Source organism: Nannobrachium achirus (genome assembly GCF_963921795.1).
Source record: "Nannobrachium achirus genome assembly, chromosome: 19".
Taxonomy (NCBI): domain Eukaryota; kingdom Metazoa; phylum Chordata; class Actinopteri; order Myctophiformes; family Myctophidae; genus Nannobrachium; species Nannobrachium achirus.
In genome coordinates, this window is record NC_137826.1 from 36,966,561 (window position 1) to 36,985,229 (window position 18,669).

The window sequence follows — 18,669 nt, forward strand, 5'->3', positions numbered from 1 at the left end:
GAGTAACTTGATCCCCAGCTGGAGTGTGTGCTTCTCATCCTGATCACCTTCCTCCTGCTCAGTCTAACTACCCTTCACCATCAGTTTCCACAGAGCCTTCCACTTGTTCTTTATGCCAGTTAACAAATTGATACACTTTAGCCTGCACAGACCTCTAACGTTTGTTATCTCTCCCAAGTTTTGGGTCTGAGAAGTTAAAATACCATCAAATGGTGGTCCGTGGCTCAAATGCTGAATAAATAATGGACCTTGATGTGAAAAGGATTGAAAACTACTGCATTAGACCATGGATCCAAATGTGTTGCTATTTTTTTAATTTACCTGGGACCCCAATCTCCAAAAATCTGTGAAATATTAATTGAACTCTGAGAGTGTACAAATGGACAAATGGACTCTCTCCTCTCACAGCCCCCTCACATAATATCCCCTTCAATACTACTCACAACTTTGGCTTGGATTTTTGCCTGAGGCGACCTAGTGCTGGGATCCTCAAACAACTGTCTCTTGTGCCGTAGTGTATCTATGTATGGAGCACCTTTCCCCACCTAGATGGGTCGGCTCCCACAGTATAACATTGGCTTGCCACCTGTTCCGGTATGCCTGACACAGTGCTCAGCTCTGTAGAGAATAACCTTTCTGATGTGGTCCGCCCATGTGTCATCAAGTGCCGTTCTTAGCATTCGTTCTTAGTTAGGGATTAAAGGTCTTTGCACACCGCTGTGTTTTCGGCTGAATATTGGAGCGAATTTCTGAGCACGTAAATAAAAAATTGACCTCACGTTATGTCAATCACGTTTGCCCGTTTCGTATTTATTTTCGGACTAGGTTTGATTTTTTCAGATTTTCACAATTGTCACCACTGGGTCCCTTGCTCTCTCTCTCTCTCTCTCTCTCTCTCTCTCTCTCTCTCTCTCTCTCTCTCTCTCTCCTCTTGCTCTCCTTGGCCTGAAAAACGCTTTTGAGTATTTCGGTTTTCCAAAAGGAACGGAGAAACGCAGCAGTGTGAAACCAGCTTAAGTGTCTTTTTCAGGGACACTTCGATACAGACTGGGCAAGCCAGGGATCGTCTGATTCCCAGATGACCTCTGTACCGATTGAGATACCGTTTACAAGTACAAACATTCCTTTAATAAGGAATCAACAAACCCTGAATGCTGCCTTACTCACTCCAAAAGGAAAACACTCACGCGTACATTCACTCGCTGGGAGGTAATTGGCAACAAATCCCAAGAAAATATATGAGAACATGAGTAGTCATTCACTAAATTGCCTACTTATCATTCACTAGCGAAGACCACACCGCCAATCAAGAAGCGTTTAACTGATTTATTGAGGGAAAACGAAACAGAAAATGAAACAAATGAAATGTGTGTGAGACTTGATTGCTGAGGTCTTCGATTGCCGCTTCTGTTGTATTATGGGCAAGCTTCGTATGGGGAGCACACCGTAGCCAGTGAGCATGATCAATCGCTCAGGGCCCTGTACGAAGAGGAAAGAAGTGTAGAGAGTGGAAGAAAAGGGAGGTTGGGAGGGAGGGGCACAGAATGCCAGAGCAAAAAGGAAGGAAAGAGGGTTAGGTGAGTATTATAGGAAAATGGGAGTAACATTTTGTTTTAAAATTTGTTTTTGGGCTTTTATGCCTTTATTGGATAGGACAGTAGACTGACAGGAAATGGGGGGAGAGATGGGGAGCGACACGCAGCAAAGGTCGTCCGGATCGGGAATCGAACTGGCGACGCCACCAGGCATCCATGCCTATGTGGCAATGCTAAGTGGTATGCGCCTGGATCAGCAGGCCAGCAGGCACCCCAGAGTAACATGTTTGAGGATTGAGGTGTGGTCCTTTTCCTGAAACTCTGCTAGTTTACAAGAGTTTGTGAATTAACCAAAACGACCAAGCACAGCATCAATAATCTAAACAAGAGATGTGTTTAGAAAATACTTATCAAGTACCCCTATGCTACCATGCTAATGAACTAACTTTATGAACTTACCTTGTTCCTATCCACCTACTGCTGTAACTAATCTGTCATTCTTCAGTGTTCCTTATGCTTTCGTGCGCCACCCCAAGTTACTGGGAAGGGGGAGAAAACGTCATGTGACACAAGTATAAAAAACATAGAAACAGAAACATAGAAAAGTCTAAATTTAAAACACCAGAAAACAGACTATTTGATGAGCTCCTGACTGCCCAGTATAATATTAGGGCAGATGAAAATAGTTATTAGCTAAACTAAATGGACAAGCAAATCACACTAAACATATAACTAAACAGCAACGCTACTGCTGGAATGAGAGAGGTAACTGAAACTTAAGAGTCACCTTAACAAGACCTCTGGCCATGTATCGAGCCAAACCTTTTTCTCAGAACAAATTCAAAACTTTGACAAATAGTTGAAATAATTGTGCTTGATGCCTGTGTGTGCAGTGTCACTCGCTGCCAAGGTCTTTAAACAAATAAAAGTAGTTTGAAATGAGATGGCTCACTCCCTGCATTTAAATGATGATAATGATGCAAGAAAAGTAGAGGAATTAAGTCACGTTACATCAGAAACAAGTGAGACGATGCTCTACTGTCAGCCTCTGTGAAATGTAATGCCTCCTTTATCAAAATGTTGTATTGTACCTACAGTACTACATTATTTTCTCATTTCAAATACGAATAGTATATGATCTGTTGTCACCTCAATGTTCTCACTAGAGTCAAATGTCTAACAGTAGCCTTCATTGGGGATCAGATATGCAATACATAATACAACACCAGTCTCTGGTGTGTCTGCAATAGCCTATCTCAGATGTCTGATGATCCCATCACACAATTATTAATGTTGAGACATTGCCTGGAAATAATTAGGAAAGACATTCATATCCTCTTTAGGGCAATCATGCTTTAAAGATCAAAGGGCGTGTGGAAAAAAAAGACACTCTTAGTCTTAAATGTCATCATAGAGGACTGTCTGCATTTTGGGGATGTCCATCTTTATTCATAAATGCCCTTAAAAGCATCAAGGACATTTCAGCCTGATATCACAGAGAATATTTTCAGATTTGAAACTGATGAATTAGAACAGATATTGTATAAAATAGATTTGTTTTAATGACATGGTAATTGCGACCGCCAGGGAGCAGTTTACTATGAAAACCTCCACCGGCCGTCCGTCCGTCCGTCCGTCCGTCCGTCCGTCCGTCACACCTTTGTGACCATCAACAAACGTCACACCTTTGTTGATGTTTAAATCGAAGAGTCTTGGTCAAATACTTCTGTTGGTTTTTATACAATTCAGCTGTGTTTGCTCGTGTCATCATGATGAGGTCATAAATCAGCCATGCCCAAATATAGATTTTACGGGTTTACATGCTTACTCAGTTATTCGTTATGTGAAAGTCCTATGACGTCTATGATATCTGACATCATCATACATACATTCCCTTTTATGCCCATAAATGGAGATCCCCTCTGTAGAACCAGCCACTGACATCACTGTAATGTCAGGGGAACCAAATCCCTTTTATGCCCATATATGGAGATCCCTGTGATGCCAGGGGAACCAAATCCCTTTTATGCCCATATATGGAGATATGGAGATCCCCGTGTTGCCAGGGTAACCAAATCCATTTTATGCCCATATATGGAGATCCCTGTGATGCCAGGGGAACCAAATCCCTTTTACGCCCATATATGGAGATCCCTTATGTCATCAATATTAAGCCCATATCTGTGAATATCTTTGGGTACCAGATGTCTCCATATATGGTTAAATGGTCCGATATACATCACTGGCCAGAAGACCAAGAAATGGTGCAACCTCGCCCTTTGCTTTTCTCCCTATAGGCATCTTACTGGTAGGTAGTTTAATGAGGAATGCAGTATGGTGGTAGGTAGGTAGTTATGGCCTTTGATGTAAGATTTTCACTTTCTAGGATAACTATATTTGCTATTCCCAGATGATGCCCTTTTAGGGTACCCCTCATGCCCATATATGGAGATCCCCAGGCTTTACTAATTAACATAAGTTTTATGCCCATATATGGAGATCAGTGTCCCAATGTCATCAGATATATGGGCATAAATGGACACAGGCAAACTAGATGGGCTGTATGGATATCCAGATGTGTGATGTAAGTGTTTTATTCCAAATGTGGCACCCCACAGACATATTTCCAGAAACAAAATCCCTTTCATGCCCATATATGGAGATTTCTGATGTCATCAATCCCAGGCCCTGTAAAAAACATGGTTGCTATGGTATGAGCAACTTATGTCTCCATATATGGAGATTCAACTTCAATGAGTAACCATGGCAAACTGTCAACTGCCCGTATGTCTTGATAATTGGTAAAACAAACTTTTGGCCTATTTGTGGAGATAAGCGACCAACGGTCGCTTATCTCCCGATTAGGGAGTCTTACTGGTCTATCTACTTGATCAAGTTGAAGTTGTCTGTCTGTCTGGACACATATACCCTACTGTACATATGGAGATCCCAGAACTCTAAAATGTGGTGCGTCACAGCCGCATTCTGCACCATAGACTCACCTCCAAGTACTATGGGTACAATGAGTACTGCACGGTGTACTATGAAAAATTAGGGCAATATGTCATAGACTGGCATCCAACTACTTTGTGTCTATTTCATCCATCCAGTTGCTGGTGCTGGATAGGAGGGATTGGAGGGCGGCGATCCAGGAATGCCAAATTGGTGTCGGCTACTCGGATTGCATTGCATTGCATTACATTGCATGAATGGAAAATGTCACACTCAGCAGAGTCAGTCTCTCAAGAACAGCCACAAGCCAATGCTATATATACTGTAGGGATTCCCAAACGTTTCACTAAAATGGTTACAAGTGATCTGTTAGCCGATCTACAAGATACAGTAATGTCACTTTTATGAAAATGTCCTCTCTTTATAAAAAGGTCAGATTTATACAGAATGGGTGGGCTTTGGTTTGTTACAAAATAAGAAGAACTCTTATTAATACAGCGTGTGTGTGTGTGTGTGTGTGTGTGTGTGTGTGTGTGTGTGTGTGTGTGTGTGTGTGTGTGTGTGTGTGTGTGTGTGTGTGTGTGTGTGTGTGTGTGTGTGTGTGTGTGTCCAGATGTCCATGAAGGAGCACTTGGAGGACAGTCTTCTGGAGTGCAACATGCAGGACCTGCTGCGATACGATGACTACAACAACGACGGACACCTCACCGTGCACGAGTTCTACACTGCGTTCCGTGAGTCTTCCTCCTCCTTTGCACTCTCTCCGCTATGTGTACGCCGTGCCGTACCATATTGTCACTGACAACAACCATGTTTGCATCTTTTACACGGAATACCCAGTTGTATACCTCATGGTAAATGGTGCATTTATTTATATAGCACCATTATCCAAGGAACTTTACAATCATTGTGAATTACATTCACCCATACACACACACATTCATACAGAGATGGAGGAGGAAACCCTGCAAGGCACCAAGCTGCTCATCGGGAGCAATTAGGGGTTTCAGTGTCTTGCTCAAGGACACTTTGACACTAACTCTGGGGGAGGCTGCGATCAAACTGGGAACCTCGCTAAGCTGCCGTTCTATCCCTGAGCCACAAATCATGTACATTTGTAACCATTTTTACATAAAATGTTTTGTTTTGATTTGCACTCCAGAACGGACAGTTTCAACAATAGTTTTAACACTAGTTATTTGCCATGGTATACAGTACGTATCATATTAAGCTACATAAGGACCATAATCTTTCGTGTTTTTTTGTGATTGGGGGACCGTTCATTCTACAAAGTAAAACAGTCCACCACATAAAAGTCCATTTACGTCAAATGGTGTCAAAATGGTTGTGCACCAAAAATAGATGAGCTTTTATTCCACTATACCTTTCACCCCCTTTCTCCCTGCCATGTCCACACTCCCCCAGGTGGTTGTCAGGACCATGGTAGTAGTGGATAAGCTACAGCTAAACTGGGAATGCCATACCTACTAGTGCTAACATGTGCGCCCGCAGCCAGCCATGATTAGGCTATAGCTTCTGAGACAGCACTAATAGCCTGTGGGCTTTAGGCTTAGAGGCGGCAAAGAACACCTGCGCTTCCTGCCTTACTAAGACCCATAATCACATGGCTGCCAATATGGGCTTTTTTTTTTTTTTACCACGTTTCTTTTATGAGATGGCATAGCAACCTGTCTACATTTGTCTCCCATTCTCAGGCTAACCTTTGATGTATTTCACCCACACACAAAGCTGTATTTATACACCTTTCTTGTTTATCCTATCTCTGCCACTGACTCAAATTTGAATGAATTGTATCTGACACGCAGAATGGTGACTGGCGGCGACCATAGCTGATAAAAACCAATAAATCAAGCCGTTAGTAGTGGCAGGCGGCCATTTTGAGGGCACGCATTCAGCCCGTTCGAGTCCATTAAGCCTCACCAGTCGTTTAGCGGTCCTAATGACTGGTTTTAGTGGGAGCCATTCGTGCCATTATTCAGTTACTCTCCCCTCACGTTGCCAGATGGCCCAGCGAATGGCCGTTGCGTGGCATTTATCTACCTACGGGCCTGGCCTGTGAGAGTTTGTCAAGGTGTTTTATGTTTTGACACGCATGTGAAAGAGTGGATCGGGACTAATAAAACAAGCTATTGATCACACAACGCTCAAGGTTAACTGTCGGGCTACGGAAAGAAAACCACAGAGAGGAGGAGGAGGGGAATGGGGGGGTGTTAGTAGTTCTGAGTGGCACATCTGGTGTTCATGATAAACACAATCATGTGTGTGTGTATGTGTGTGTTTGTGTGTGTGTGCGTGTCAGCCGCTCCCTCAGTGAGTGATCAGGGAGGCTGTGAAGCCAGGAAGCGCAGGTGTGTTTGGTGGAGTGGAAATCGACAATATGGGAAAACACTTAGGACCGGAATGCAAAGCGGTGCTGCAGCAGGGTGCTGCACACGTCCGATGTCTCATTCTGTTCTGCGTGCAAAATGCCTGACTGTTAATTTAACTCTTGAGTATGTATAGTACTGTACAACAATGGACCTATGAGTCTGGATCTTTTTTTATGACCCATTTTACCAGGCATATTTTAAGCACCCCAACTCAACTTATTTGTTGTCGCATCACAAGTGTATGTGGGTGATTTTTTTTGTACAAGCTATCACATTCAAAAGGGATAGAGTAGAGATAGAAAAATGGTCAGACATGTCAAATATTCCTAATATGAGTAAGGTGTAGAAATGGCAATGGAATGAGGTAGTTCATGTTGAAGCAGATATAGTAACGGAGTATATAGGTAACAGTAGAGTATGCAACAGGTACAGAACATACTGTAGTGCCCTGTGCTTACACTTCACCTACACAGGTTAAAAGCTTCCAAAGGGCTGACATAGAACCAGCATACTGTACCACTTGCTCCTTGTTCAGATGACATGCTATCTGGATCTAAAAGAAAAAGACCTCTTATCCTCCAGTGTTGTTCCTACACACTTGCTTCTGCGTGAAGGGAAATCTGATTGTTTCTGTTTGGGTTTATTTTTTTTGTTCTCGTTCTCTTTGCCTTATTTAATGTATAGACCTTGACAAGTAGCTCACTCTGCACAGCTCCATTCTGCCGCTGTCCAATTTCATTCCCTTCTTTGAACACAAATCTAATAGTGGGGAATTTGTCTCAAGAATGCTCCCTGGATGATTGTGTTCATATTGATTTTTCTTTTTTCTTTTTTTTTTGTGCCTTATTCAAGCTTTTACCAGCTCAGCGTGTTGCTTTATATTGTTATTTTTCTCTCATCGTCCTAACACTGTCTTGGCACCTCTCCCCCCACAGACTGTTAAACAGGTTCTGCTTAAACAGACCCTTTCTCTCTATAGCTACTGTACTGTATACTGCCCTACTGCATGATAATGATCAATATTCAATAAAAACTATATCAACTCAATTTGACTACACTGCAAGAATGTAACTAGACTCACAAGTCGGTCTCCAAGGCTTTCCTATACTGCAAATATTTCACGTTGCTTTCGCTCACACCAGAGTTCTCAAACTTTTTTATGTCAAGGACCCTATGCATCTCAAAATATCTTGTGGCAGGGACCCCCAGAAGCAAACATTTGTGTTAAAAATGTTTGCTTTTTTTCTTCTTTTGTTTTTTTTTAATAGCAGCTCATACAAGCTCATGTTTCAGTCATTTGGAATCAGAGAGTGTGCGTGCGTGCGTGCGTGCGTGCGTGCGTGCGTGCGTGCGTGCGTGCGTGCGTGCGTGCGTACGTCCAGACTGTTCAGACTTTAGCCTACCCTAAACACTTCATTCAGCTATAATGTAGCCAGACAGAGGACAGTCTGTCTCTCAGCTTCCGTTGTTAAAACTGTGTGGTAACAATAAAATAGTTAAAAATAAACCTACACAACATGTTGGTACCAACCCAATGTCTCTAGGGTGGTGAAATGATTGGTTTTAAAAGCAGTGGCCATGCAGGGTTGTTAGTAGCTGTATTTTAGCAACTACCTACCGTCCCCAGACATACAGTATCAGTAGCCGGGATCTCTGAGGCCCCATTTACTGTCGGCCAAATCCAGCCTGAATCAGATCTGTGCCACATCCAGATTGGAATCTGATTGGTTTAAATGGTCACATGGTCACATAGAACAAATCCTATCGTCGTGGAAAAACTACTCACACTCTTTACTTACTGCCGTATAGAAATACTCTGTCACAAGTAAAAGTCCAATATTCAAAATGTAGCCTATCTGATTAAAAGTACAAAGGTATTGGCTTCAAAATGTACTTAAAGTACCATAAGTAAAAGTACTCATTATGTAGAATGACCCAATTCAGGTTTTCAAATGTATAAAAGTCTTTTGATAATAGAAGATCTACTGTGAGCTTGTAGATCGGCTATTTTCAAATGGCCGAAATGTACAGTATAGGGTTGAACCTAAGTGGTTAATGTAGGCCTATGTTTTGTTATAACATAGGCCTATATATTTTAAGTTTTCAAATAAATGTAGTGGAGTATATTTGGATCCAAGATGTAGTGGAGTAGAAGTAAAAGTATTGGGAATTGGAAATACTCAAGTAAAGTACAAATACCTCAACATTTTACACAGTAAAGTATTTAAGTAAATGTAGTTACTTTACACCTCTGTGAAACACACACAGGCAGAGGTACAGTAATACGCTGTGTGGGGGTGAAACAGTGCAACATTCTGAACAGCGATCTAACATGTCTACAACATGTCTGTCATGTGAATGATGCACGTATCATAGTGTGGCGATAGGAGAAATGTGAGCGAGAGAGAGAAAGAGAGAGAGCAATTAGACAGCTTAATCCTGAATCGCTAATGCTCACAAGCTGTTACTGATGTCCAATTGTGTCGGATGGGATGCAGGGGGGGGGGGGGGGGGGGGGGTGGCATACAACAAGAATCCTCACTGGCAATTACATATTGTGCTGAGCTGTTTGCCCACAGAATGACTGGCGCTCGCCACTGTCCCGGGCTTCTGTAGAACGGCGCTAATGAATAGTAATCCCCTTGAAGACCACTGGTGTGTATGGTCGGGTAGAGATAATGGTATAATGCTGGCTATTAAACCAACCCGCCTGCATTGGGTAATGCTATATGCCTTCAGCTGGGACGTATTTACCATTTTACACAATGCAAAGCAGAGGATACTGCTGTGTGTGCTTGTGTTTGGCCACTCTGTTTACCAGACCCAGAATCGCATTAAAAACACCAAGCCCCAACAATAAAACAGGGAGTTTACTCTCGGCGATACTGCAGACTTTGGTGCATGGATATTGCACATTATTACCAGGGAGGCAGATAGCCGGGGAGGCTTACATAGAGTCACAGCGAGGGTACACCTCCTTTGTGAATACATGTGTAAAGTAGACAAAGCTACATGCACTGCCTTGGGCTGATATATGGACTGAATTCATATTAGCGTCCCCATACATACATGTTCTGTATGACATACATGCAGATGGCCGTGTTTACATTCTCTCCTGTAGGTTACGAATACTTGCGCTGCATATAGAAAAATAACCCACAGCTATAAATATACATGACTGCGTGACAACAGTGTTGGATTTTTACCAATTAAGGCTATTGCTGTGACCCGTGAACTCATTTTAATTGGATTGCTCGCAATGTCGGCAACCTTAGACATCTTTTTCTGCATGTACTGTACACATTCACTTTGGGTCAGTCAGTAGCCTATAGGTGAATCAACTCTAATATGCAGAGAAGGTGAAAGGCGCGTGAATGTAAGTGTTTGCAAATGTGAAATACCTTTCGTCAGGATACGTTGTCATAGCCTGGGGTGGTTTGGTGTCCATGTTACATGAAATACCGTCAACATACACACGGACATACCTTTATTGATCCTGCAGGGCAAATGTAGTTGTCATGGCAGTATAGCACTGCAGTTATGAAACGCATGACATTTATAGGTGAGCTTGTCTGTGTGATCCACCTATATCACAGAGAGCCGGTGTGGTTGATATGAAGAAGGAACTCTACATGGAGGGATAACAATGCAAGCTCTGGTCCAGAGCGATAGCGAGTTCTTCGTTGACTAACCTTTTTCACAGACATAAAAGTCAATAAAAATGAAACTATGATGACTAAAACTATGACAAAATATACTGACAATTTAGTCTAAAAACTAGACTAAAATGTTAGGGAGAGACTAATGGAGAAGAGATCCAGTAGAAATAAAAGACAATTTTATGTTTGGTGTCCAGGTGTTGTGCTCTGGAAATAGCAGATCTACAAGCTCAACGCATAGCGGGAACTCACTAACTCTCTGGACCAGAGCTATGGAAGACAGTGACGGGGTTAGGGTTAGTGTAATCTCTCGAGACAGACTCTGATGCTATCAGATGAAAAGGAACAAAACAGAGTAGGCGTTCCATTTTATTTGACGATGGTTAGCCAGACTGGGGTTCGTGAAACACATCCTGAGGAGACAAGCTGTGGACAGTGAGACATGGTTAGGACAGTGAGACATGGTTAGGATGGTGGGAAGCAAGAAGGAGAGATGGAAAGGAAGGAACAGCTGCAAGGAGACAAAGAAACAAGGTGGGGCTAAGTTAATAGGGTTGGTAGAGAGCCCAGCTTGGTCTCTCTCTCTCTCTCTCTCTCTCTCTCTCTCTCTCTCTCTCTCTCTCTCTCTCTCTCTCTCTCTCTCTCTCTCTCCGTCTCGCTCGCTCAGTGCTCCCTCTGTGTTCTCTCTCCGCGGCGAGTCTATTTGTTTTCCATGACTCCTGTTAATAGTGAAATTATATGGAGACGGTGAGCCATGCCGGCAGAGCCACTCAGCAGATCCGCTTAATTAATCAAGAGAGAGAGAGAAAGGGAGGGAGAGAGAGAAGGAGGAGGGAATGCGTATAAGTGGTAGCTTGGTGGGGGAGGCTATAGAGGAAGAGGAGGAGGGAGAGGGAGAGGAAAGGTGAAGATGGGAAGGTGTGCGTGAGGTTGGGTTGAAGAGAGGGAGGAGCATGGGAGGATGGAGGGGGAATGGGCGAATTATAGAGAGTGAAATGAGGATGGAGGAGGAAAGCAGAAGTAAGCAAATGAAGAGGAAGAGGATCCGGTACTAAACTGTAATTTATGCTCTGTTGCACCAGCTCACCACGTTTGTATGTTTGCTATTTTCAGCGCACGACTCGGGCTTAATTGGCTGGTTAGTGAGCAACACGAAGAGTGTGCCAACCCCATTGCGTGAAGTGTGTGTGTGTGTGTGTGTGTGTGTGTGTGTGTGTGTGTGTGTGTGTGTGTGTGTGTGTGTGTGTGTGTGTGTGCGCGCGCGCGTGTGCATGTGCGTGTGCGTGTGTGCGTGCGTGTTCTCAGTGTTGTACCCTCTTCAAAGGAAGATAACGCTACAGGCGACCAGACGGGTGTCTTTATCACAAAGAGATCACAAACTAATCGGAGATGCAAATTACACCATTATTGGAAGTGGAGCCAATTAACATCCACTGTGATCAAGAATAAAGACTGTCAATCACCAGATAACCCTTAGCGTGACTCTATATTGTGTCAGTGTCGTGGTCTATTGGTTCACTTCCACGCCAGAAAATAACATGAAAAGAAAAAAAGAAAGAAAGAAAGAAAGAAAGACATAGAAATAAAGAGACAGAGAGGTCCGAAGACCTTTTAACTCCCCTGTCCGTATGTGCTGCACGCACGCAATGGGAGAAGAAGCCGATCAGACCGCTTTGCTTAGGTCCAGTGAATGGGAAAAAAACTTGTATGCCAAAATGTGTTTTAATTGAAACAATATATAAATAATTGCTTCTCAGGTCAAATATTTATATGCAATTAAAATGTGATTCATTTCGATTAATTCATTACAAAGCCTCTAATTGCGCCTAATTGTTTTTTTTTTTATCGAGTCCCAGCCCTAATATATATAAAATAAAATAAAAAGATTTGAATGAAGGTCAGACCCTATACGTCACGTCATTGAGTCCCGAAATGAATTGATGCCCCCGCGCCGTAATTTGTGTAATTCTTCAAAAGCGTTCACGTCAGGACTTTGTGTCCTTGGTGTTACTTTTGTTTGCCCCCTGTCAACACGACGGCTCCCGCTGCGATCAGAAATCAGCTTTTACAAGGGAAGCCGGGCGGCCCGCAGATCTGCAGCCAAGCACTTATTGGAAAGTAGTGACTTTGGACTGCAGTCACCTGGAGGTCACTCACACACCCACTCACTTTTTATTATAACACTCTATCCCTCCAACAGCTCCTCTCCTCTGCTCTGTTCTACTGCTCTCTCTCTATGTCTCTCTATGTGTCTGTCTCTCTCTCTCTCTCTCTCTCTCTCTCTCTCTCTCTCTCTCTCTCTCTCTCTCTCTCTCTCTCTCTCTCTCTCTCTCTCTCTCTCTGCTTTACACCAACACTATTGTTTTTCTTCTCTTTTCTTTTCTTTTCTTTTCTTTTCTATTCTTTTCTTTTCTGATATTTTTTCTCTGTTTTTCCCTTTTCTTTTCATTTCTTACATTTCCCTTTTTCTTGCTTCTCCATTCTTTTCTCATCTTGCCTTTTCTTTTCTCCTCCCTTCTCTGTGGTCCACTCTCTCCCCATTCTTGTGTCTGAAGCCTCATTACCGCTCAATGGACCTTCAAGGCTAATTGCCCATGTGTGTACATTCGTGCGTTTATGTGTGTATCCGTGTGCGTGCGTGCGTGCGTGCATGCATGCGCATGTGTGTGTTCTGGCACATACCATGTGTCAGCCGCATGCCTGGGTAATTACCCACTGTCAGGTAGCTACGGAAACAGGTATGGGAGTCTTTGGGCCTTGGCAGCACCTCCATTCTGCACCGCGGTAGCAGAGGAGAAAGAGGAGAGACTGGCGTAAATGATCTCCTTGTGGCGTTCTGTTAGGGAACACAAAGCGGTTTCTGACAGGCAGAGCTTTGGATATCATGTCCAGAGTGCTTCTTACTCACGGCGTGTTTTACACAGGCTCTGAGACGTCTTCTCCGCTCAATGTTTGCCGCTCGTGGGTGTGTGTTGCTCCAACCTCTGCGTAGGAGAGGCAGTGTTGATTTTGTCGACAAAAACGATACTGTATATCGTCGTTGTGTGCTTGTAGATCTGCTATTTTCGCTACTTTTGTGCAACACTTTTGTATGATGAAATAGGGCTTTAATTTATGAAAAAGAAAACATACACATTTGAAACTTGGAGATGCAAGGTTTCTACCTGACAGTGACACTGTCACTGTCGGGCAGAAACCTTGTATCTCCAGGTTTCGTAAAGTAAAGCCCTGCTTCATCATACAAGACCCTCATACAAAACTAGTGAAACTAGCAGATCTACAATACTTGTATATCGGCTATTTTCACTAGTTTTAAATCATTTTTAAAATGATGAATACAAAACAAACTTTTTTGGACATCCAAGGTTTCCACCAAACAAAATGGTAATCTCCAAAGCGCTCTACAATGTGTATTACATTACCCCTTTTACACACAGGCATGTAGGAACGCAGGCAGGCATACGGCCAAACATTAGTCCATAGAATACCTTACAGCCAATGGTCACTCTGCTCGGTGTTCTAAATGCTATAGTGGGAAAAGACTGGCAAATCTCCATGGCAATTGTGTGCTGTCTGTTTAATCTTGGAATGATTTCTTTTGTGAGGCACTTAGCTGATGCAGTTAATTCAGAGGAGAGGAGAGGAGAGGAGAGGAGAGGAGAGGAGAGGAGAGGAGAGGAGAGGAGAGGAGAGGAGACATGAAGTGTTGACCCTAATAGGCCTAAATGACTTTGTGTATAATAATATAAAAACAACACAATAGTGCACACAGACAAAAAACATGTAACCATCCGCAGCACAACTGTCACATGAAGCTTAAAGCCTGAGGCCTGTATATTTCATCTGGTTGTGGATTAGTGTGGCAGAAGCTTTTCCACCGCATTCAGCTAGCCTGGAATGCAGACTGAAGTACTGAGCCTCCGGATCAGAATGTCAACCCTAGTCCGGATGCTCTTGATGGTGTTGTTGTAGAACATCCTGAGGATGCAGAGGCTGAATTTATTCAGCTTCTTCCAACACTGGGCCTTCGTTCCAGTGCTCTAAAGTAACTAAGTACATTTACCTAAGTACTGTACTTAAGTACAATTTTGAGGTGTTTGTACTTTACTTGAGTATTTCCAATTTCCAATACTTTTACTTCTACTCCACTACATCTCGGATCGAAATATTGTACTTTCACTCCACTACAATTATTTGAAAACTTTTGTTACTAGTTACTTTGCAGATATAAATTACAATATTATAAAACATACGTTAACCACTTTAGCCCTATTTTATATCTTGGCTATTTGAAAATAGCCGATCTACAAGCTCTCAACGCGTCGCATCGCGACACATTGTGAGCTTGTAGATCGGCTATTTTCAAACTTTTACTTTTGGTATTTAAGTACATTTTTATGCCAATACCTTCGTACTTTTACTCGAGTACATTTTGAATTCCGGACTCTTACTTGTAATGGATAATATTTCTACTTTGCAGTATTTATACTTTTACTCAAGTAAAGAATGTGAGTACTTATCCACCCCTGCTTCGTTCTACCCATCAGTGTGCAGCCGTTTACCTACAGAATAATGTGGAACCATTAAACAGATCAAACACCTGAGAGCTGAAATGTAATTACAATTAAATAGATGGACGTCATTATAACGGTGCTGAATGGCGTTCAGCAATACAGCCACATGAGGACAGTTGCAGGGACGTGCTGGGCCCCTGATTCAGCCCGGGAAAAAGAGTTGGAGAGGCCCTGGAAACCTTGTATGTCCAAAACCGTTTGTTTTGTATTTATCATTTTAAAAATGATTTAAACTAGTGAAAACAGACTGTAGATCTGCTGTTTTCACTACTTTTGTGCAACGGCCTTATATGATGATGCAGGGCTTTGCTTTGCGAAAAAAAATTTTACATTTGAAACTTGGAGATACGAGGTTTCTGCCCGACAGTGACGATTTACTTTGTTGGCCGCCCAGCCCCCAAAATGGAACAAAAGCCGACATTTTATTTGTAATATTTTTTCCTAATGGCCAGCCTAGACCGGCCGGGAATGAACCGGCCGTTCGTGAGTTTTCCCGCTTTTCCCAATGGCCAGCACGTCCCTGGACAGTTGAGTTGAGGTTGCTGGACATCCAACGGAGTCCTTAGAAAACTAAAAACAAAAAATGTTTCTGGCAGCCCGGGTGATTATATAAATAGTATACTTTCACTTTGTTTTAAATAATATAGACAGAAAAATGATAGGAAAAATCCCCTACTGCTGAATAAAAGAAAATCAACTGCAACAACTTCATAAGACTTTAAGCTATTGCATTATCCTAGTTCACTGTTTGGGGGGATATGTGTTTTCTTTTTTCCCCAAAAATGGCAGTCATTTTTGTACTTGTTGGTTTTCAAGCCTTGCAGCAATGTCTAGTGCTGGAATCTAGACATCCCCGAGGGGTGTTTGCCTTTTAGACTGAACAAACACCACAAACTATCTTTGAGATAGAGATTCAGGCTGGACATTTTTGCAGAAATAGATTGTGCAAGCAGTCTACTTTTGGTGTACATTAAAACACAGTTCGGAGACAAACTGAACTTGTATCATTCCATTTCTGTAAAACAAATCATTTCAGCATACTAAAGAATAGCGACTCCATCGGGACTACAAAATGGAGATAATTACTTCAGTGGAAGACACTTGTAAAACCTCCGTTGCACATCTGTAACATCATGAGCACATCATCGCAATTGCATTTTTATGCAAGTTTTATATTGTAATCAGCAAAACAATTCAGTGTTTTTAATGGCACCTGTATTTTTGATCATGTTGAATCTGAATAAACACACAAAGTACTCATTTGTAGCCGATCCCACGAATACTCGCGAAATATTAAAAGGTATCTAGAGTGCCGATCGCGCGTATACGTGGGCTATTTACTGTATATACAGTAAAGCTGGCAGGGGCTACGTACCGTCCGTTGAAAAGTGCTGGCACGGGTGGACTCGCCGATTCATCATCATCGCGCATCCACGAGCACACAATAGTGCATCCAAGACATGGAAGCCAACGGTCTTTCTCATCTTTAATGTCCATTTTCACCAAAAAACACTTTTGATGCCAAGGATGGCATTGGATTCTCGCTAAAATAGCAAAAGTATAAAGGGATCCATCTTCCACTCCTGTTTACATCTGGACCAGAACTACTTCCGGGTGAATCGTAAAGATCGTCAAGTAGGAATTGTGAGCTCGATCTACTTCCGGCCTTCAAAATAAGAGACTGGCCGCGGACGGAGCAGGCGGCCGGCAGCTTGGACTTTTAACCCTTTCATGTCTGGAGCACTAAATGGGTTAACCAACCTTTTATGTCCGTAGTATAGTGAAAATAGCAAATCTATACAAGTGAGCTTGTTGATCTGCTATTTTAACTGCTTTTGCGGGCGACTCTCTTGTGTGATGAAGTAGGGCATTCATTTACGAGAAAAAACATAAAAAGTCCAAATGGGGATACAAGGTTTGTTTTGAAATGGGGATTGAATGGATCCCCAATAGCTGACGCCGGAGCAACAGCTAAACTTCCTGGGGTCCATATAAGATACACAAAATATAAAAACATGAAATGAAAAGCGCTTCACTATCCGGTTCAACTAAAAAAAATAAGCTTTCCTCTGGTTCTAGGTTTACACCGCGCCCATAGTCCATTCACACACACACTGTTAAGTGGATACTGGGCGGAGCTACAACAACAGGATGGCATATTTTTTCTGTCTTTCCATTCCACCACATTGAGGATCGTGTCCACACACAGACACGGAGTACACGCACGGAGACACGCGCGCGCTCGCGATAGCCCACGGAAAATACGGTAAAAACACTGATAACGCTGGCAGAAGATTTAATGTATTAATACCTAGCACGAAATGGTTAAAAGATGCCTACAGTATAATGACATGCCCAAAATAGAGCCGGCCCGGCCCCCGGGGTCATGTGGTTAGAGACATGACTCCTGGTGAGTGACACGCCCTCGCCATGCTCCCAGACATCTAATATGTTGTGATTACACACACTGAATAATCCCCTCCCTATATCCTCCGCTCCCCGCCACCCCGCCTCATCTATCGCTCTCACATTACCGCTCCTTTAATTTGATCTTTGCTTCCTCAGTTAGCCGTGGAGATGTAAAATTCATAATGTTGACTGGGGGTGGTGGTGGCGGGGAGGGTCTCGGACGTGACCTACAGCATTACCCTTCTTCTCTACCTCCTCCACCCTTTTTCGCTTTGCTGTCTCGTTGCTTTTTTAATTTCCTTTTTTTCCCCTTTTTTTTTTACCCCCACTGTCCTTTGTACCCCGCGGCGAGGGGTCCTGGGGGTGCGGTGAGATTCACAGGCAGAAACCCCCCCCCCCCCCCCCCCACATCCCCGCCCACCCTCACCCCCCTGGCTGTTAGCGGCACAGCATGTGGTCTGCTTTTATCTCCCTTCCCCAACTCCCTCGCTGGCGAGGAAATAATTCATTATCATGTTTTCATTGATTCACTCATTCTCCATACTCCAGTGAGGCGATCCTCCCTCCTCCTTTGCTCTCTGTCTCTCCATCTCTCTCTCTCTCTCTCTCTCTCTCTTTCAAATCCTCCTTGCAATTTTCCTTGCAATCTTTGTGTGTGTGCGTCTGTGCGTTTGTGTGCGAGCGTGCGTGTGTGAGTGCTTGCGAACCGGCGTGCGTGTGTGTGTGGTATAGTGGTGAGAGTTATATTCTCCATTCCCCCATGTCTTCTTTCCAAAAAAAGCCTCCAGCAATCCCACACGTCGGCTTTGAAAAGATTCTCTCAGAAGGGAAAGGAGATAAACACAATAGAATATAGCTGCTGGGATGAGAGGGAGAAAACAAAACAGGAAAGAATACAGATGAACAGATTTCTAGAAAATGTCCCGGTGCTGTGAAGCGATCTCAGAGCGACAGTGCACTGAAATTGGCCTTGCAGACAGAATGCAAACACTGTGGCTATAGCCATGCTGCAGTGTTAGTTTAAATACTATACTATAGTTGGCCGGAGTCCCCCAGGGCTCTATATCAAGCCCTCTCCTGTTTTTGCTCTACACCCAAAAAAAAACACATTTTAAGGAGCATGTGTGTTTTTAGCGTTGCCAAACATCTG

At 43.1% G+C, this 18,669-nt stretch overlaps 1 protein-coding gene across 1 annotated transcript in view; it reads left to right on the forward strand.

Annotated features, from left to right (window-relative positions):
- The window catches only part of fstl4 (follistatin-like 4), a gene marked incomplete at both ends in the record, with an annotated part of 295,755 nt that overhangs the window by 189,570 nt on the left and 87,516 nt on the right, over nucleotides 1-18,669 (forward strand). The window contains one exon of the mRNA XM_080749030.1: nucleotides 5,101-5,221. Coding sequence (XP_080605156.1) covers nucleotides 5,101-5,221 — 121 coding nt within the window. The remainder of the gene's footprint in view (nucleotides 1-5,100; nucleotides 5,222-18,669) is intronic.